Source organism: Nylanderia fulva, unplaced genomic scaffold (genome assembly GCF_048542155.1).
Source record: "Nylanderia fulva isolate GAGA-0341 unplaced genomic scaffold, ASM4854215v1 Scaffold21, whole genome shotgun sequence".
NCBI classification, from domain to species: Eukaryota; Metazoa; Arthropoda; class Insecta; order Hymenoptera; family Formicidae; genus Nylanderia; species Nylanderia fulva.
Window position 1 is genome coordinate 966,341 of NW_028190275.1, and position 22,284 is coordinate 988,624.

The window sequence follows — 22,284 nt, forward strand, 5'->3', positions numbered from 1 at the left end:
CTCAATTTTTATTATCACGAGGTATCAAAACAATATTATTATTACAAAATTAAAATTAGAATTAAAAATGTTAAAATATATCTGAAAATATATTAAACTAAATAATGAGAATGAAAGAAAATTATAGGAGATATAATTTCGATGCACATATATAAATATATATATTCAGTGATCTAAATAACATTCTGATATCGCGATATAAATCGGTGAACGTGTATTACGAGAAAGAGAGAGACTTTATTATCTCACCTACGTAGCACTTCCTTCAATTACTTAACGTAGCGTGATCGCAATGCTATTGTTACGTACATTTATTCTCTAATTAGCATGACCGTTACGTGACTTGTTTTACTAATTAGCGTACTATTAGGAAGCCAATCGGCCGCTTTCAGACTCATTCAATAGCAGTCATTGAGAGCGAGGCATATACATCCTCGCTCTTGACGTAGAACGCGGAAATCTCGATTATTCCTCTCGTAATTATCCCTGTTATTGTTGGTTTAATCGTCGACGTGCTTCCTATCTGTAGGCAATTTGTCAAGTTAATGAGATTCTTTATAAACGATGCGGCTTTTGCAGCAAACGTATCTTGGAATTTAAAAGATAGAAAAAGATCGTAGTTCCTGTTATATAAATCGCGGAATTTTCCACAAATTAAAATTTGTATAAACGCATATCTTCGCTATCGGCAAAATAACTGCATAATTAAAGAAATTATATACAGATCAAGATTATAAAAGAATTCAATAAAATATATTAAAATAAGATAAAGAAATTAAATACTTAATAACATCTATAATTTTTCGAATTTCGATAAAAAAATATAATAAATATATTTCTTTCATAAAAATAAGATATCAGATACAGTTTCGAAGACACGAGGCATCTCGTCAAAATGACTAGGTAATTAATAAGAGGTACAGATTGAGAGCTATATTTGCAAAAGGCGATGCGGTGGGGTATAAACGTTTTAATTACAGTACAACCGAGACAACTTGATCAAACTAAACCGGGCGTTTCTTTTCGATCGTGCCTGCTGACATTTCGGAATGCAACTCGTAGGAAGATCTTCGCAGCTACGGGCGCGATCGCTGATTAAAGCCCCGGGATGATTTGGAATTATCCCTCTTTCGTCTCGGAAACGCATTCCTCGCGCCTATCATCTCCGCTCGCGCGTTACGTCTGCACGCCGCCTCCGCCGCTCTTCTACTAAGCACGTCGTAAGTCAGACGGCGCATTGTTCCCATGGCGGTGCACCGCACCGCACGTCGGCCGCGGGTATCGATACGGGATACGCTTCGCAGCCAATTATTATTGTCATTTAGATAAGGAACGCAGTTAGTTAAGGCTGGAGACCTCTAACGACCGGGCGTATGATGTATGCGCCTCGCTCGAATAGAACTAGCGATCTAGAAGAGTACAATGCCGCCGAAGCTTCTTCAAAAACTATTATACATATATTTAAAGGGCCCCGTACGCGCGAAAAGAGACAAATCGGATAAAGAATCGAATTATTCGTGAGATGTTTCATTAGATTAAACTTTTATTTTTTTTTTTTTTTTTTACTGCACATTTTATTTTTAAAAGAAAAAGTTGTCACGGTTTTATTAGGAACGGTAAACTGTAAACAATTAAGATGCTTGAAAAGTAGCAATTATTTTTAAAAAGAAAAAATGAGAATTTTTAATAAAAGTAGAATTTGCATATTTATTTTACAATTTAACCGTTAAAATTCTCAATATTCAGGAAATTGCACAAGGATCTTCAAGATCAGAAATATTCGCGATGGTGAGACGATAGTTAACAAAATAGTCCGCAGGGGAAGAACCGACAGATGCAAATTCTACGAGCGCGGTTAATAAGGAGGCCCGGGGATTTAATTACAAAGGAAAAAGACAGGCAGGAATATCGGGGCTTCGCGAATCTCAATGAGAATTTCGTTCCTCGTTCGCGCTTGCTGATTACGGGACTTGGGAGCGAGCCGGAGGAAAGTTTAGCGGTTTCTCACAGTCCGGCAAAAAGCGTGATTCCGAAGCGTGCGGTTCGAGGCAATCCGCGGAGTGCCAGTCCTAATTCAATCGAACTACTCGCAACACCTTCTTCATCGGATTGCACCATCGAAAAAGAGCCGAAAGAATGAGCAATTCGCGCTACCGAGAAGGAAATTCGCGCGAATCGCGTGCAAATCGAAATCGTGGATTCGCGATTCCGTAACGAAAGTGTATCTCTCTTTTTCGCTGCTGCATCACTTACTATCCTTTTTAAGAGTCAACGCGCGTTTTCTCACCTCGATCTGCCCACGTTTGCTTTGCACGACGTCGAGGAGCATTCTTTGATCAGATAATAATCATCGAGCGACGACTAGAAAATTCAATTATGCCAGATGATTCATCCAGCGCCAAAATGGCCTCACTCTCGAGTGAATATTTAAGAGATGCAAGATATTTCAATCTCCGATTAATATAAATTAGCATATTATTTTTTTATTCACATAATTCTAATAGAGTTAAATGTAATTAAGATCATTTTTCATTCATTTTTAATTTGTAAATATAGAGATATCAGTCTCGACAATAATAAATCCGATAATTTTTAGATTATCAATCAAATTATAAAATTATTTTCACATCACATATTCCAAAGCATGATAAAAATGTACCGAAAACTCTTTAGAGATTATTTGTTCTCAATTTTGAGTAGGCATGATTTGTAATTAATTTTAAAAAAGATTTAACGTATGTGTGTATATATATATATATAAAAAGTGATTGCTAAGCATGCCGAAGATTGAATAAACAAATAATTGAATTATGAAAGTTTCCCATTTATCTCCAAGCAATATGTGAATAATTCGAATTCTTTCGAGCTGTCATCTGGAATAACGGCAATGAACTCGCGTGGAAATAAAGTCCCTTCTCTTTCTCACACGCTTGTGAGTTCCAGCACTTATGAAAGCACGCTATCGTACGCTTTTTACGAGACGGATAGACGCGAAGAGATCGTCTAGGACGACCGTCGAGGTTCCGGGAAGACGAGTTGAGAAACTCCTCAGAGCATCATTCTCTCCCTCTCCGTACACGACGCAGATCTCATCTCAACGAGCGCTCACGTTACTCGTAGAGTGCCAATTCCGGAAAGATTCTAGACGATGATCCCCTAAGAGAACGTCTTCCTCATACGTGACATTTGTTTGCCGCTGCAAGAGCGCTCTCCGCGAGAACCGACTCTGCTGATAATCGAGCACGAGAGGATCAATGCAATTGGACGGCATTATGCATCGCTGGATCGAAATACATATATTGCGATCTTTCACCCCTCGATAGCGCAAAATGTCCGGTATTTCGAGACGCAAGAAATATGAATCCATACATTTTCTCAATTTTTTTCTTAGAATAAAATTATATATAGGTATTTAATTTCAAAAAATTTATTATTCTCCTAATATATCTCCCTACATTTAAAAAATTGTTCTCTAAATCATTAAATTATTTTGAGAAAAAATTTTGAGAGGAAACGCGAGTATTATATTAAAGTATAAAATTATTTAATTTTAAAAAATTTATTATTCTCTTAACGTTTTCCTACATTAAAAAAATGCTCCAAACCATTAAATTATTTTGAGAAAAAAGGAGAGAAAACACGAGTTTGTATTAATGCATAAAATATGCAAAAATGCGCACACATAATGTAAACACCACATTCATTTCCCAGACATCGTCTGGTATTATAAGTCGTAGTTTTATGAAATGAGAGACCCAGTACGCTCGCGGACAGCCAATTAAACGACCGCACGATGGCCGAGGGAACGTGGCCATCGTACGCGAATAAATCGCGCGCGTGTCCGTGCGGCAGCGTGTTCACGTGCACGCGGAGCCCTTCGCCGCGTGCGCGCGTCGCTATCTCGATAATAGAATGATCTATCTGCGGCGAAAGAGAGAGAGAGAGAGAGAAAGCAACAATGAGCGGAGCCGGGATAACATACCTTCTATTCCGCGCGCTATCGCGGCCGCAGGTATGCGCAGGGCACTTGATCTGGAAGCAAGAAGATACCTAACCCTAACAAATAACAATACGGAATTGCCCTCACGTAGCCGGGCATCGAAGGGCTCGAGATCGGTCATTACGCGCCGCCTGTGGGGTGCTCTCGGTCGCGGGTTAGGGTAAATGCGCCAGTGAACGACCGGTTAAGGATTATTGTCAGATAAGCTAATCTCTTCGCCAGCTGGAAATATTTCGTGGAGAACACGACTTCGATGCACGAGCATTTTTTTTCATTTATAAATATATATAATAATTCAGAAATCATCTCTCCCTCTTTCTGACGTTTCGAGATATATTCAGGAGATAGTAAAAAATGTATTCGTATTTTATTTTATAAGTATCTAACACGAATCTGATTCCCGAATACAACAACAGTCGCGTGAATATAATGCATCCATCTCGCCTCCTCTTCCCTTTTACCCTTTCGATTCGTCATCCCTTTCGTCCGCGCGGCGCGATTTTCAATAGTTAATGCACCATGGATGAAGCCCCGTTCAAGTACTCGCGAGATACACGATATCGTAGCTATTTATTGTAGTCCGCCAAAGAGAGCCGAGTCCTCTTTCTCTCCTCCCTCATGCCCTTTATCACTCCCCTTTTCCTTTTTCTCTTCTCTATTTTTCCTATATCTTTCTCCGTGCGCGGTCACGGTACTATTCTAGCTCTACGCGTTTCCACCCCAACATTACGAAGCGTGCAAGAAATCTTTATCCATTGTCCTTTCCCGTGAAACTCCTTTCAAGGAGCCACCAGCGAAAGGATACCAGCACCGAGGATTTATTCCCGACCGTCCTCGCTTCGTCGACGAACGAGAGATAAATTATTCATTCGCGCACACGTTATTGTTTACGGATATGTTCGTGCGTTTATGCGGATGTAAAACGCTCTTATCATTTTTACGAAATTGCATATTCAGCATATTCAGGGTGTCATGGGATTCAAAGAAAAAAATTCCTTGACTCTTTCAGATTTTCCAAGACCAGAAATTCATTTTTTCCCTGATTTTTTAATATTTTTCCGAATATATAATTTGCATATATATATATATATGTATATGATAAATCAATTCAATGTTAAATATAATCGAAACAAATGTCACTATAAATTATTTAAATAATCACCTTTTTTATCTATATTATATCAAATTGTTTAGTTTTATCTCTATTAAACACATTGAAATTAAATAACACGACGACGGAATATAAATTAACGAGTCGATTTTTGACACAGAAAATTAGCGTACTGGGAGTCCAGGAAAAGTTTATATTTATTTAATAAAAAATTTCAAATTATTGAGACAAATGTAGAATAATATGAAAAATCCAGATAAATAGTAAAACTTCCCTTTTTTCCCCTGACAATTCCAGATTTATAAAATTACCTGACAATGCCCGGTTTTTCAGATCTCCCTGACCGCTAAGACATCCTGAAAACGCTCTTATAATTTTTACGAAATTGCATTCAGCATATTCAGGGTGTCATGGGATTCAAAGGAAAAAATTCCTTGACTCTTTCAGATTTTCCAAGACCAAAAATTCATTTTTTCCCTGATTTTTTAATATTTTTCCAAATATATAATTTGCATGTTAAATCATGAAATCCTTGAGATATTTATGCACAATGAAAAGGTTCGGAAGTTAAAACAAAAATTTAAATCAATAATACAATCTGCAGTATGTGCGATAATCGAAACAAATGTCACTATAAACTATTTAGTTTTATCTCTATTAAACACATTGAAATAAAATAACACGACGATGAAAATATAAATTAACGAGTCGATTTTAAACACAGAAAATTAGCGTACTGGGAGTCAAGGAAAAATTTATATTTATTTAATAAAAAATTTCAAATTATTGAGACAAATGTAGAATAATGTGAAAAAATCCAGGTAAATAGTAAAATTTCCTGACAATTCCAGATTTATAAAATTGCCTGACAATGCCAGATCTCCCTGATCGCTAGACACCCTGAAAACGCTCTTATCATTTTTACAAAATTGCATTTAGCATATTGCATAGTCTTGAAAAAAGAAGTCGTGTACTCAACGAGAGAGACCGTTTTTCTCCAAACCCCCGTATATATATATAAACCACAGCGTTTCTATCGGTCGTTATCCCACCCGGTGAGGATTTTACGCTCGTAGCCGATATTTCGCGAATCTCCGAAGCGGAGGAGAGGCCTCCTTCCCTACGGGAGATTATCGAGGGCAGATATCGGGGGCTCTCCGAGTCTCTCTATTTTACAGAGAGATGCACGGCGCACGGGCATATAGCTGGGCGACGTAATGGACGATCGTTCACGGACGGTCTTTCACACGATAAACAATCGATACCGACGTCCTGTCGTTAATCCGGAATTATCGTCCCGAGGCGCGGGACTCCGGTGGGAGATAGGAGAGCAAAAGGAAACTGTTGCGCTGTTATCGAGAGAAAGAGAGAGAGAGACCAGGAAGCAATTGGAAGATGCCCTTCGCAAGTACTCGTCGAGAGAGGATTCTCCTCTTCGATTCCGATTACCGTCCGTTTTCGCGAGAGGAAAGAGAAGCGTCCCTATAGTCAAAGGTGCGATTCTAATCAATTCATCCTGGATATCCACGGTTATTTTCCTGCGAAAATATTATGAGAAAAAAAATGAACGGTCGACGAACTGTTCCGTCACTCGGCGAATAAACGATCGCTCGTTTCGCGTAATTATCGAAGTGTCCTTCACCGAGGCCGACAGTAACATCAGAGTTCCATCGCGAAGATGCAGCACTCGCAGGCTTTCAGTCTCGATCGCATCTGATGCCTCTCGATTGAAGTTAGTACCGGTTCGGGCGGGAGTGCTAATAAATCTTTGAAGACTCTCGTTAAGTAATTCACAACGAGAGATGAAAAAAGGCGTAATACGAATAACGGAATAAATGGTATAAAGGAGGAGATCTCGAGAAAATATATGTAACGATTAAAAATTCATTTGGTAAAATGCTCGCTTTGATTTTTTAATTTTAAATTAGAGATGCATCGTATTAAATAAAAATTGTATTTTTTTCTATTTCTTCCCATTTCGTCGTTTCATATTTAAAATTAACTTGTATTTTCCAGGATTGAATAACCTTTAATAGTACGTCTATAGATGCAATAATTAATTGCCAATTAGTAGTTTCCAAATCGTCATCTGGATGAATGTGATAGAGTTAAAGAGGGAACATTGAATCACCCGCGATTAATTCAATCTTCGTTTCATTTGCATTATCATTAAAATTGAAAAGCAACGCGCAATTATTCAATTAAAATCAGCCAGGAATATTCATGCAATCGGATCTTACTCATTACGCAAATCGGAAACGAACGTCGCTTTCTCGATCTTGTCGATGATATAATTATTATACACGAAGGAGAAAATGAAAAGGAGGATAGCATCGCAAATTCATCACGCATAAAAAAGTCACTCGGCATATTACGACTTTAGCGTTTATTATTAAATGAGAGCACCGTGATTCTCATTAGTATCATCACCGGTTTTCCTCCCCTATCGACCGTCTAATTTCGCGATAATGACGCTTTACTCGCGCTCGTAAAGACGCTGGCGAATGCATTAGCTAATGAAGCGGTCTGGACTGATTGTCTTTAGTGCCTAATTTGCCGGATATTCGCAATATACGTCTGCGTTGCACTTGTGCGAACTGGAATGCGATATGTCATCGAACACGCATTTTCTCTCGAAAAAATGAAATGGGGTGTGGGAATAGATTAAACTTAATCACAGAATTAATTTTTCTCGCTATATAAAATTTGCTATCAATATTAATATCAACAACAGAGTTTCCATGATTTATAAATAAACTCTGAATCTCTATTCTATAAAAAACATTAAAGAAAAAAATTATATAAAAATATAAATGCATACAAAAATGCAATGCATTATTTACTTTATGTGACTCGAGTTTTTTGAAACGGAAATTAAATGTACGTAGAGATTAGAATTTATTGAGCATCCTAGATTAAAACATATATTGGACGGAAATTAAAACCGGGTATAAAGACAGAGGAATTTAGCGAAGAATATTGCGAACGATTGGCTACCTTTTCCGGTAGGATCGAGGTATAACGCAGATTAAAAGCGAAAGGAGAAGACGCGACTCTGCATGCCCGGCGGGGATAGATGTCTCTCTTGACATCTTTTTCAGAGAAGCCCGTTGAGAGAGATGACGGCAGCGGATACTGCGTCACGCGGGAAAGAGGAGGTAAAGCAACTCTTCTTCTACTCGCGTTGTTCATCCACGGGGCACGATGATGGTTTCTCACAGGCTGTTACATGGACGCCGGCCATGTGTATCACGTGTACATCGCAATAACAATAACACAACGGTGTCTGGAGAGAGAGAGAGAGAGAGAGAGAGAGAGAGAGAGAGAGAGAGAGAAACTCACTCTCATCCGCACGAATAGAGTTCTGTGAGCTGCCGAAGAGTTTTGCGGCGGTCTAGAATCCAGGCGAGATAGATAAGAGGTTAAGGAGGTTTAGCCGTGAGATCGCGAGGTTCTCGAAATAGTTGTACCATTAACGGAGTCGTCCCGTGCGAAAGCACCGGCGCAGCTTTCACAGCAGACAGTCAGTCTCGCGGTATCTCGCGGTAATTGAGATAAGTTTCGGTCATTTAGCCGCGAATCTTCCTCTTCCTTTCGATTCTCACAACTCGAATACATACTTCGTGCCGAGTGAGTTGAATATCGCGTATTTCGCTCATTCGAAAGTCTTTCATTTCACGTTCATCCATCGAGAATCGAACGTCGTGTTATTCTAAATACATCTTTGATACCACATTATTAGTAAAGAAATTTGGATCAAAAATATATTTTGATATTTGTATTATTTATTCTTTTATATATTTTTAAACCAGAAAAGCTTTAAATAACGATTGACGCGGGAGAGTAAATTGGCTTACATCAAAATAATGTTTCTTATAATTTATAACTGACCATTTTAAATTCTACATCTTTGATGCATGATGAGTAAAGAAATTTGGATGAAAAATATTTTTGGTATTTTTATTCTTTGATATATTTTTAAACAAGAAAAGCTTTAAATAATGATTGACGCGGGAGAATAAATTGGCTTACATCAAAATGGTACTTCTTATGGTTTATAGCTAACCATTTAAAATTCAAGGATTCGTATGATAATACGTCCACGCAACAGGAAAGATATTACGATGTCGAGAAAGAGCGCCGACCTGCTGCGAAGGCGGCAAACGCACACATTCCGACCACGTTTATCCACCAGCCCCAACTAGATCGTCCGGCCCACGCGCGCGTCGGGCCCAAGAAGGTATCAATGAGAAGCAGGCCGCGATCTGCGCGCGATTCCTAGAACGATCGCGAGCAGATAAGTTCGAGCCCCGAAGACCTAAACAATGCCGGATATTCGTATCACTCGCGGGATAGTAGATAGCCTCTTCATCTCTAGCTCTTCCGCCATCCTATGCACTCTCCTTCTCTCTCTCTCTATCTGCTTTCGCCGCGAGGAGTCGCCGACAAGGCGGTCGCCGATCGCAATTTGCCGATACAATTCTACCTGCCACATTGCGCGCCAGTTTTCTCTCCTCTACTCCCTCCTTATTTCCTATTCTCTCTATGTATATCCGTCTCTACATTCCTGGCCTAGGCCAGGTGAAAATTCTCGCTTAGGATCCTTAGATCGATTTCTACCGATTTCTTCAGGTGATACGAAGAGATACGTCTTCGGTAACTATCCGTATAGTAACTATCCTCTAAGTGGCGGGTCTCGAGGATACGACCAGCTGATCGGTCAATATAGTCGCAGTCGAGTATACGGCGTCGTGTGTGCATTGGCAAAACCGGCGAGAGGAGAAAGAGAGATACCAGGAAGATATGGTTCTTCTTCCCGCAACTAACTGCAGTTCTATTACCTATTCGCTTCGTACCTGCGAGTAGCGCTGAACAACTCACGCCGCGCGAATTAGGATACCGTCTGTCAGAACGAATGGGAAACAAATGGGAAGAAAGATGTTTATTATGCCCGTTGAAAATACAACACTCTCTCTTTCTCTCGAATGCTCATCGCTAAAAAACAGAAAATTTTTTCAGCGAAATTTTATTAGAATTGTACGTATTTATTTCTCTATTATATTATTACACGAAGAGAATTTTCTCTTAGAATTTACCCTAAAAATCATGGTAATTGTGGTATTGGAAGAATTTTATAAGAGTTTCTCTGAGTAATATTTACCATAATGAAAAATATCAGGATAAATTCTAAGAGAAAATTCTCTCTGTGTGTATAAAATACATTATATATTAGAAAATAGTAGTAGCAAATTGTGATACTATATTCTTCTTGTTATTGCTGCTCTCGTGCAAGTGCTAATTCTTAATAATAAAAATTAAACTGATAAATGTCATAATAAGTTTCGGACGTGATAATTGACGCGAGCACGCATTATAAATGTTGTCAAGAGATAAGTAGGACATTTAGGCCAAGGCAGTGTGCGCAGTTGTACATACATGCGTGTCGTAATCGACAACAGCTGAGTGGGAGTGTCACGTCACGATCGAAATAATTAATATTCATCGGCATAGCCGAGGCACCCACCGGGGCGGTCGTTCTCGTTAGAAATCGCTGCGAGCCTCTACGTATCGCATTTACTCATCTTCTCTCCGCGTTCTTTCACACGGTGTGTCTCGAAGTGATCGCGAACGTTCGATAAAGACCCCGTTCGTCGCGATCTCATTTCATCAATTATAATCATTCTCGAAGGCGTAACGAAATGAGAGCACACTCACGAAGAGACATCCTATCGATGGGTGTTTCGATGTTAATTCACATTCAAATAAAACTCGAAAACGCAAAGTAATACTTGACAGAAAAGGAAATTTGACAAGTAATTTCGTAGACGAACGTTTTTCCTAATAATGCTAAAAATAATTAATCTTTTATCTTTCCACTACATTCTATAAATATTTTTCTGACAATATTTAAGGCATGTGTTTAATAATTATTCACTTATTAATAAAGTGTCTTTACAATTTAAAAATATGAAAATATTGAGAAAGGGAAAGAGATGCGTAATTTATTAAGTTGCATCAAATTTTAATTACCTATTTCGTATTTTAATGAAGATTTTCAAGAGGTGCTCTAACAATGAGAATGAAAATCACGTTAAAACAATAATATTAGTTTAGACGAATGAATGATATTCGAATTGAGCAAAGTGTTGTCTACGAACTTGATCGTCAATAGGCCACGTACATCACGAGTTCTCATTGATAGTCAGAGCAATTGTATCATCGAGACATACGATCTCGAGTGTAGTCGGACACCATACGTTCGAAAGAAAATAAACGGTGTGCATGAAAGAGAAAGAAAGAGAGAAAAGAGAGAGGACGTCCTTCCCCCTTCGGCATGCCGTTGATTATTAATGACCGTGATGGTGGTCGTCGTCGAGAGCGAAAGCGCGTACACCCGGTACCCTCCATCGACGCGTTCCTCTCTTATAGCCTGTTTACCCTTGTGCTTTGAAACTCCCGGTGGCGTCGGCAGGACGAGAAAGAGGACGACCTTGTGTCGCAAGAATTAGAACCTCACGAGAGCGAGAGAACAAAGAATAATGAAAAATTAAAATCCTTTCCTTTTTTTTTATTTCTAAATATCAATGCAAAAACAAGGTGTCTAGTAAAATTTGAAAATAAAATTTAAGAACATTTCCAGGACATTTCAAGGAAATTTGCAAGATTTTCCAATAGTATAATAAAGATGTGCAAGAAACTAACTAAAATTAAAATCCTTTCCTTTTTTTTTATTTCTAAATATCAATGCAAAAACGAGGTGTCTAGTAAAATTTGAAAATAAAATTTAAGAACATTTCCAGGACATTTCAAGGAAATTTTGCAAGATTTTCCAATAGTATAATAAAGATGTGCAAGAAACTAACAACTTTATTTTCTTCATCAAGTCCATAATTGCATGTTAATGAAAATTAATATATGCATTATCAATATTAGATACAATTTTCTCTTATATTATATTTGAACGATTAAAATCTGTAATAACTTATACGTAACACATATTTTTGAACTCTTAAATAAAAATATATTGTATTATTTACAAAGTAAGTTGAAATATTTTTTCCTCGAATAGTCTCAACTGAGTTTAGCTGAATGTTTAGAAGCAACGAAAAAGAAAATCAAGGATCTATGAAAAATTTAAGTACATTTTCAAAGAACAAACAAAATTCCAGAACATTTCAAGGATTTCAAGAATGACTAGACACCCTGAAAAAAGAATGTTTTTCCGATTTATATAGGGAATTGAATGTTTAATTTTATATTTAATTAAATATACAATATGTGAAAGCAGTTACGACTACAAAAAATTAGGTAAGAATGAAATCGTCGATGATATATAAAGATTATGTTCGTTCTATATCGCGATGAATATCTAAAGAAGCATACAATATGACATAAGCAATTCAAATGTAAAATGTAAAATTTGCGAAAGTTATACAAGAAACTCAATAATCAATTTCTAAAAAAGCGCGAATAAAACTTACACAATCTGCTCGCGAATGTAATAAATTTCTCAACAGAATATATAAGAAAGTCGCGGAATACAAATTCGTCACGTCATAAAAAAATCAACGATTCTAAGTTTCGTAACATTTCCAAATTATTTTATCAATACTTTCAAATGTATTTATACATCATTCCTCGATTATTTAATTAATTTTCGTTATCGCTCTCTCGCGATCTTAATCTTTCATATTTATTATTTCATTATTACATTCTGAGATTAATAATACCAAATTAATCGAGAATCACTTGATTATTTTTAATCAATCTTCTAGAAATAATCTTGAGAGATATAAAGATAAAGATACACGGAGAATGTTCTCCTAAAATTTATCCTGAAAATCATAGTAATCGTGCAACAATATGGAAGAATTTTAGAAGAGTTTCTCTGATTAATATTTAGCACAATAAAATGTAAAATATGTTTAATTAATTTTATTACGTACATATCATATTTTTTATCGTGGTAAATATATTTAATCAGAAAAAGTCTTACAAAATTCTTTCAATATACCATATATTGTCCTACGATTACCATAATATAAATTCTAAGAGAAAATTCTCTCCGCGTACTTTCCATAGATATCCTCGATACTTGGCAGATTCTATCTCATCTAAAGATGAGAGAAATCGGAGCGGGCGTAAAAATCGTAACGGATTCCCTTTAACGCATGGAAGCGCGTTATCCTCTCCAGATGCGCATTCCTGGTCAAACCGCATCCCGTCCTCCGCCGGCGATATTCAAGGTGGATGTTTCTTGCGGCGCGTTCCCTCCCTTTTCTTTCATCCCTTTTGCTTTCCTCGCGCCGCGATTATTTTCAACCTCCGGCTCGTCGCTCTGCAAATCTTTTCTCTCTCTCTTTTCCCGTGTATAAAGCCACGCAGTGTATAAAGTTACGCAGTCGCACGCGTATATACATCGGCGAACCACTGTCGGATCCCGATACGACAGGGTCCCAATGCCCATTACGTGCCCGTTCGTTTATTTTGCGGCTTTACGCGTTACCGATCTTACTGTAATGCCCCTTTGTACCAGACCCCAGAGCGCCGGGATTCCATTTTCCTTATTACGCTTCTTGCACCATTGGCAATATACCGCGACGTGGCCTACTCTATTTCGTCTCTCCATTCTCTTACGCGACTGAATCAACTCGATGCGATGCATTGTAATGTCAAAAGGTTGAAGGCGAAACTCATTTGATAAGAAAAATATATAGGTTTGGCAAAGTGGATGTAATTATACACGGAAGGAATTTTCTCTTGGAATTTACCCTGAAAATCATGGTAATTATGGGACGTTTAGAAAAGTTCCTCCGATTAATATTTATCATAATCAAAAATATTAATATTTTTATTGTGACAAATATTTATCATCGAATAAAACTCTTATAAAATTCTTCCAATACTATATTGTCCTCCGATTGCCATGATTTTCAGGATAAATTCTGAGAAAAAGTTCTCTCTGTGTAGAATTACCAATATAATTATAGAGTTTTTCGTTTTTATTCAAATAAAAATACCTGGCGATCATTCATTAATATTTTTAATTATCGCAATTGTCACATTTTTTGATCGACGATACCGAAATAAGATGCAATCTGAAAAGAAAGGGATATAGAGAGATACTTATTTCCTTTCCACGTGACTGTTCAATCGAATAGAAAAGTCATTGTATCCCCGTGACGAGAAATATGCGTCAGGCGGCAAAAGAACGAGAAGACAGGGAAGAAACACGATTCGCTCGTGACCGATTTTCTTTGCCTACCGGCAACGACGACGACGACGGCTGTTTCGCGTGCAGAAATGGCGGGAGAAAATCTGGAAAGAGTCTCTCTCTCGAGAAGCAGGACGCGAAAAGGGGGAGGAAAGGGGATTGCCAGTTAAGGTCGTAAATCGCATCTCTCGGAATTTATGCGTAATCTACGGTGACCTACGGCGGGCGGTTTAATGTTGCAGAGTTATGCGTCGGGGATGCACATACGCGCGCATGTATGTATATATCCATATGTGCACACATGCGCGCGTACGCGTGCTCGCTCGGGTATGTAAGCGACCTAGCCCAATCTCGACGGCCCACGCCGAGTCACAAAAGAGAGAGCAAGGGAGTAGCCGCGCATAACGCATTCCCCGGACGAAGGAGGCAAGGAAGAAGAGAGGAACTGAGGAAAAAAGAAGAAGAAGAAGAAGAAGGAAGGCCACGGACGATATAAGAGTTAGCAGGACGGTGCGTGGGTCACAATACCCTTAGGGTCTCCTTTTCTCTCCTGCATCCCCATTTTTTCTTCGTTCTCGCAGCATCACTCGACCTCTTCTTCGTCCTCGTCGTCATCGTAGTTTTCGTCCTCGTCGTTGTCCATACGCGACTCGTTATGGAAAGCACACACGGGATATTGTTGCTATATATATATATATATATATATATATATATATGGAGAATACCGGGGAAGCCATGCTTGTACTATGCAGATGATTCCACGATATGGGCTATTCATTGTGAGTCATTTAAGAGCTTATTTCGCGGTGGGTACGTGCACATATGTACACGCGTGATATGTTATTATATTGCGTATTGAAAGGTCCGGCGGGCACGCACGGTAAGTCGCTAAAGAGAGGATAAGAATCGATGTACGGAATCCGCGAGTCCTTTTGTATACTCGTCCGGTACCTCATCAGAAAATTCACGATAACTGCGATTTGCTATTCGAACGATGTCGGAGATTGCGAATGAATGCCTATACAATGCTATTATAGTTGCACGCAACAAAGATCTTTAGAATTTTTATTTATAAACGCACAGAGAAAGAGAGATGCAGCTTCTTCCGAACGTATGTTCAGCTTTCTAGTTTTTATATCTCATTTGTGTTTCTGAGAGATGTAGCAATTAATTTCAAAAAATACACGAAGATTCTCTTCTAAAGATTTCGTGATATTCATAAATACGTCAAATGATTTGTGACACATAAAATAAATATTAAGAATTAATGGATATGTGAAATTTCTGAAGTATGCACAGAGAGAATTTTCTCTTAGAATTTACCCCGAAAATCATGAGACGAGATGGAAGAATTTTATAAGAGAGTTTATCTGATTAATACTTACCAGAATAAAAAAAAATATTAATATATACATAATAGTAAAATTAATTGTATTAATATTTTTCGTTGTGGTAAATATTAATCAGAGAGACTCTTCCATTCTTCCAATACCATATTTGCACAATTACCATGATTTTCAAGATAAATTGTAAGAGAAAATTCTCTCTGTATATATGAAATATTTTTTTAAATTAAATATAATTATAGAGAACATTATATTAACATCTTTTTTACATATTTCTCAATTAATTTTAATAAAATTTTATGCAAATATATGTGAGAAACGTACAGTATATTTGACGATTTCAGGATAAATTGAAAGAAAAAATTCTCTCCGCGTGACAGATTATAGACGCTCGTTAGGCACGTATACATCAAATGTCATACATCGATATATATCTTCTCGGTCTTCTGATTTCATTGAAGAGAGAATGACGCGTGATCGCAAGTCGATTGCGTCAATGGATTCATGCGAGAGAGCAAGAGAGAGAGATTAACATTCCGATATACGCGGCCGATACTACTTCCTGTATGCAGTTTCCTGAGCGCGTTACGTGCGCGGCGACGGCTTCGACGGCCTTCGACGGCGGGGCGATTACGATCGGTCGGCGCAGTCTTTGGCGAGGATATACCGATGAATAAACAGGGAGAGTCGTGATAAGCGCCCGGAGCCGTAGCACGCCAGCGCGCATTATGCATACGCGAGAGCGAGAGTAAATGACGGAGGTGGCAGCGCTGATGATGGTGATGATGCAAAACGCGATGATAATAATAACGACGACGTGGACGTCGTCGGGAATGAAACGGACACGCGTCTGCCTGCCTGCCTGCCTGCTTTCAAGGGGGCGAATTTTTTCAGGGCCCGATGCTTGGGCCCGCGAGGCTCCCATGTTCCTACGATATATCCTGCGAGCGAGTCGAGTAGCGGGATGGAAACCCGGGACACGGTTGGGTGCGATTGCTGGTTAATATAAATAACGAGAGCGTGTTCACAGCCGAACGACTCGCGCCTTTGTTATTTTTATCGGACTTGGCTGGGAGTCAGAGTCTGCGAGAAATCGCGAGATCGATCTAGTCAGGATTATCTCGATAATGCGAGTCCCATTTAATGTTTCCTCCTTACTACCGTATCTACTCGAAGGTCTTAATGCCGAACGCGTGCCGCGAATGGGACTTGTGTTTCTCATATATCTATCGTATCCGGCCGAGATCGAATCGATATATATTGCATATCCGATTGTAGGAAAGACACTCGAGAATGGTCGCGTGGACACCATTTAAGATGACGCCAATTAGGAGCCTAATACGTTTCCCGTGTCCACCTTGTTCGGGCTATAAATTTCCGCTGGATTGAATAACTGTTGGGAGAGCGAGCTATCGGGATTCGCGAAGTAAATCATGCTCCGAGAAGTCCGGATGGTGACAGCGGAATTGCGTAGAATGTAATGGCGTTGTACGGAGATAATACATACTTCGAAAGGCGCTGAATGTAACGTGCGATTTTTCTGTGTTTTTTTTTTTCTAGGAGGACTACAGTCAGCGAAGACGCTTATCGACACCCAGCGGCAGCCCGAGCCCTCCCAGACCGACCAGACTCTCGAGATCTACCGGGACTCTTACCAGAGAGGAAGAGTCCTTCGGTAAGTCCAGCAACACCCTGACCAGGGACAACCAGGCCCGAGAAGCGGAGAGCAAAGGCTGGTTCAAGTCCCTCTCGAGGAAAAATAAATCCAACGCCACAGTAAGCATCGTTTCTATCTCTATTGCTAATTTAATCATTCATATATTATAAAGATTGCTTAAGAGTTACTATATAAGAAATAATATCTGTGTCAAATTTATCGATTGATAATTATAATCTACTTTTTTTGACAAATTAAAAAAATTAAATCTTAAAAAGTTGAATGACAAATTTGTTGATCGTAAAATGGAAGACCAGCTTCACGATAAAGATTAAGAAAATGTTCAATATTCGCGATTGAGCTTTCGATAGGTAAACGATTAATGAGAACTCGGTAGCCTTCGTTAGTAACAAGATACAAGTGGGTACACGATATTTTCGCCGATTGACGTCATTCCAAATATTCCAAGTTCGAGTGGAATAATCAAAATCTCCTCAAGGTCCACGACGAACAAATGTGTCTTTCTCCGAAGCCGGAGTCAAGTAGGCGACGAGGTGGGATCGTATTTGGTCTCGACGTCGTCAAAAAAAAAAAAAGAAAAGAAAAAAATCGCCGTCGATCGGAAACGCGGCAAATCATCCTCCGCGATGCTAGGATCTTTTTCGTGGGTATTATCCGATAACGAGCGGGCTCTCTCTCCTCCGGATCGTGTCCGTGGTTATCTCGCGCGCACTCTCAGGCCGGTACGCATTCATCAGTCAGAGCGCGCGGGTCGCTGCGCGGAGCCATTAGAGCAGCGCAACCTCCAATTACCGGTTTGATTAAATGCTTAACTAACTCCGCGCTCTGTGGTTTAATTTAATCGCGAGATTAAGTGCCGATCAGAGGAGGTTGCTTGCCTAGCCCTATAAGCCCGACCATCGTCCGCGCGCCCGCCCGCGCGGGAATAATCTCTGTCAGGTCCCGATTCTCTCCTGCGATCTCTTAGGTCGAGAAAAGGAGGAGAGAGAGAGAGAGAGAGAGAGAGAGAGAGAAGATGTTCGCAACTGTAAAGCCGCGCTGGAATACTCGCGCTCGTTCGAGATGATTGCGTGCGTATGAATCTCTCGCCGTGGACGATGATCTATCGGATGAGTCGGCTCGGGGAGAATCATGACTCATGAAGGCGCCGTGCGATGCAACCACGAGGGGAGGCCGCGATTTTTGCGAGCCGCGGGAAGAATATGGCTTTGTACGCGCGCTCGCGCGATTTTCTGCCGTCCGACCGAAGGGGCTTCGGAGTCCGAAAAATTCGCGACCGTCGATGGAGAGGCCCAGTTGTGTTGCGCCTCTCGAACAATTGACAAAGAGGAGCTTACGTTTACTATTTCGCGTCGTATTCTATTTTCCCCGAAGCTCTGTTAGTAACTCGAAGCGTCCTTAATCCTACCCCTTATCCTTAATCTCATTATCCTATAGAAAGGATAATAAGATTATTTCGGAGTAGGCACACATAATAAATTTTCTTTGGATTATATGCGTATTGTTGCGCCAGATAAAGATTCGGATTATGTAGGATTATGTCTATTGAAAATCGATTTAAATGGTATCTTATTGAATTTTCTTACAAACAGGTTGTGAAAAATGTTGATGGAAAAAGACTTGAAAAAATAACGCGGTTTAAAGATGTAAAGATTTTTCTGTTTCAAACTTTTCAACTTTTCTACAAGAGAAAAGATTTCAAAGTTAATCGAGATTGACAAAACCACCCTTAAAAGTCGAGAAACTGACTCAAGTCAAGTATGTGCTTAGCGCTATGAAAATTATATATTACCACGGAATAATATATCATTACAACGATACGTTTCAATCTATCGCACTCTTGCAAAATCCGTCTTCTGTTCTCGCGAAATTACAACGTTCGATAAATCGATATTTGGAATAAGCGGGCGTAATTGTTATACGCAGAAATAATCTGCGCGCGCGGCTATATTTGGTCGAGATCATGAATAATGAAGCGTCGATAACTTTGCAGCCGGTGGATAAAAAGCCGAGAATACCCGAGAGCGAGATCTTGACGACCGGCACCGAGGATGAGGAAGCTTCCTCCGCGCCTGAACGAGTTTCCGTGCAAAAGAATCTCCGCTTCTTCGGCGATACGGATCAGGAGTCCGTCTCGTCCAACAGAGACCGCAGGTAAATGCTATAATACGAACCGCGCATATATACGCGGCTGTATGCACCGATGAAATATTTTGCGCGAGAGTGATTTAAATGTTTGCCCTGATTAATTTAATATTTATTTTTTTACTATACGGAGAGAATTTTCTCTTAGAATTTACCCTGAAAATTATGTCAATCGTGAGACAATATGAAAGAATTTTATAAGTTTCTCTGATTAATATTTATCACGATAAAAAATATTATTATGTACAGTAGTAGTAGTAAAATTAATCGAACACATTTATATTTTATTGTGATAGATTTAATATGTTTTATTGTGATAAATATATTTAATCACAGAGAAACTATTATAAAATTCTTCCATATTGTCTCACGATTAACATGATTTTCAGGGTAAATTTTACGAGAATAATATATATTTCTTACAAAGAAAAAAATATAATATATAGATACAACTATGCCTATATATAATTAAAAATATATATAAATTTCTGTACTAACAAGAATAATTATTTATTTCAGAAACAAACGAATTAACGACCACGCCTGCTCAAGACGTGATGTCACGAATTCGAACCGCCATAATTTAGGTATCATATCAGCCCCAAGAAAACCTCCCAAACTCGCTAAAAGCGCATTGTCTTCAGGCGAAAGCACAACGGGTGATAGCAGCCAGCAAAGTCAAAACTCTCAGAGATCACAAAGATCTGTCGTGTATCTCCATGCTGCTACAGGTACAACCGATTATATTTTTAATCTAGCACTTTTAATTGTATTTTAATATTTTTTCACAATATGATCCTTTGCTATCCATTTATAATATACATACAACTCTTTTCTTTCAAAAATTTTTACAAATATTCGAAAATTCAAAATCGTAAATTTAATTTACGATCACATGTATCGAAACTGTTAAAATATTATTAATAATTTTTATACTGTAAGCGATTAAACGAAATTATTTTTGTGGATAAAGTTTCAAGAAATGAAATAAATAATAGTTTGTTGAAACAAAAATTGCTTAATTAAGATTTCATTAAAGGAGATGTCAGCTCTATTGTAAATTAGTCCAAGAATAAGTGTTTAAATTTTTTTTAATGTCTTGTATATAACACATGTGGTCATAATATATTACCATTCTAATAAAAGATACTGTGTAAGGCCATTATTCATTGAGCGTTCGAAATTGTGTAAGACCCGTTGCACTTGCGTCATAGAAAACATGAAAAATGGTCTTTCTCTTTCTAGTGTTGACTGTTTAAAGTTATTTAACCATCGAGGTTAAATAACATTCGACAGTGAAAGTACGGAAAATGTCGTCAAGCGTAACTGCACTCTGTAATTATGATTCAACTTCGATATATCTGCATTCCAGTCGGCGAAATACCGGGTCCGAACGAACGACGTCGGGCGGCGAGTCGCGAGGAGTTAAATCGACCGTTGCAATCGCATACGAGAACGGTGTCGAGGAGCGTGAGCGTCCTTGCACCGTGGAAGCCGCGACATTACAGGGAACCGTTCGAGATCAACTACGATCAGCAACAGCACGGGAAACCGATCGCGACCATGAGACGCAGGCAACGGAGCCGCGAGACTCTCAATCGTCGAGGAAAGGAAGCTCGACGAAGCAAGGACAATCTTTCCAAGACAAGTAAATGTTTTTATTATAAAAAAAATCTCGTATCTTTAAAGAGAATAAATGTATTCATTCTTGAGAATACGCATAAAGCATTTTAAATGTATGTAGATTAAATCTACGATGTGTGGCAATATATTTCATTTTTCTTAATAAAGATTTGCAAAGAAGCGAGTAGTCAATTTCAGCAAATGCATAACAAGTTGTCAGTAGTAAAAAAAGTATATAAAAGTAGTAGAAAAAATATATAAAAAGTATTTAAAATTTATTAAAAATATTAAAATAATTGGTTAAATCCCTTTTTATTTATTAAAAAATGTTTATTTTAACGTTAATGTAATATAAATATTTATTTATCTATTAAATATTTATTGAATATTAACATTATAAAATAACTTTTTTTAATGAATAAAAAGGAACTTAACCAAATTATTTAAACATTTTTAAAATATCTCTGAAAATAAGTTTGTAATGAGTTTTACACATTTTTTGCTACTTGAAGTCTGCTAAAAAAAGCAAAATATTTCTTATAATATCAATTAATTATATTCAAATAATTGTATTAAAAGGTAAAAATTGACAGAAATTTAGATTTCTTAAAAGGAGGAAGGGAAGGGTTTTTTTCAGGAAAATAACCATCAAATTTAATTCGAAATTTGGTCATTAAAGCTAAATTGGTGCAATTATCTATTGCTTACTTACCATATACAAGCTTTATTATATTGTAATCTTATGTACGAATCGTAGTTTATAAGAATATAGAGAAAATAATTTTATTAATTTCATAATAATGCTAATTTAGGTCTTGCACAATAGAGAAAATATTAGGAATAAATATTGAATATTAGGAATAATAATTATTTTAAAAATAATAAAGTCGAAAAAACTCCGATATAAAAATATAAATTCGGGTATAAAGGACTAGTAAATGCTAATAAATAAATTAGTAAGAGCCCTTTATATATACCCGAATTTGTATGTCAAAGTTTTTTCGATTTTACTAATTCCTGTTCCTGATATTTAATATTTATTTTTAATATTTTGTTTATTGTGCACCTTTTAGCTAAATTATATAAAAAAGAAATATCCTCAATAAACATTTCAACATAGGATGGGTTATACACATAAATATATTTCAATATTAATTATTAATATTT

At 37.9% G+C, this 22,284-nt stretch overlaps 1 protein-coding gene across 1 annotated transcript in view; it reads left to right on the forward strand.

Moving 5' to 3' along the window:
- The window catches only part of blo (bloated), a 116,916-nt gene that overhangs the window by 92,917 nt on the left and 1,715 nt on the right, over positions 1–22,284 (forward strand). Inside the window, 4 exon segments of the mRNA XM_085482622.1 lie at positions 17,232–17,447; positions 19,343–19,503; positions 20,014–20,225; positions 20,867–21,142. Of these exon segments, the coding sequence (XP_085338748.1) occupies positions 17,232–17,447; positions 19,343–19,503; positions 20,014–20,225; positions 20,867–21,142 (865 nt within the window).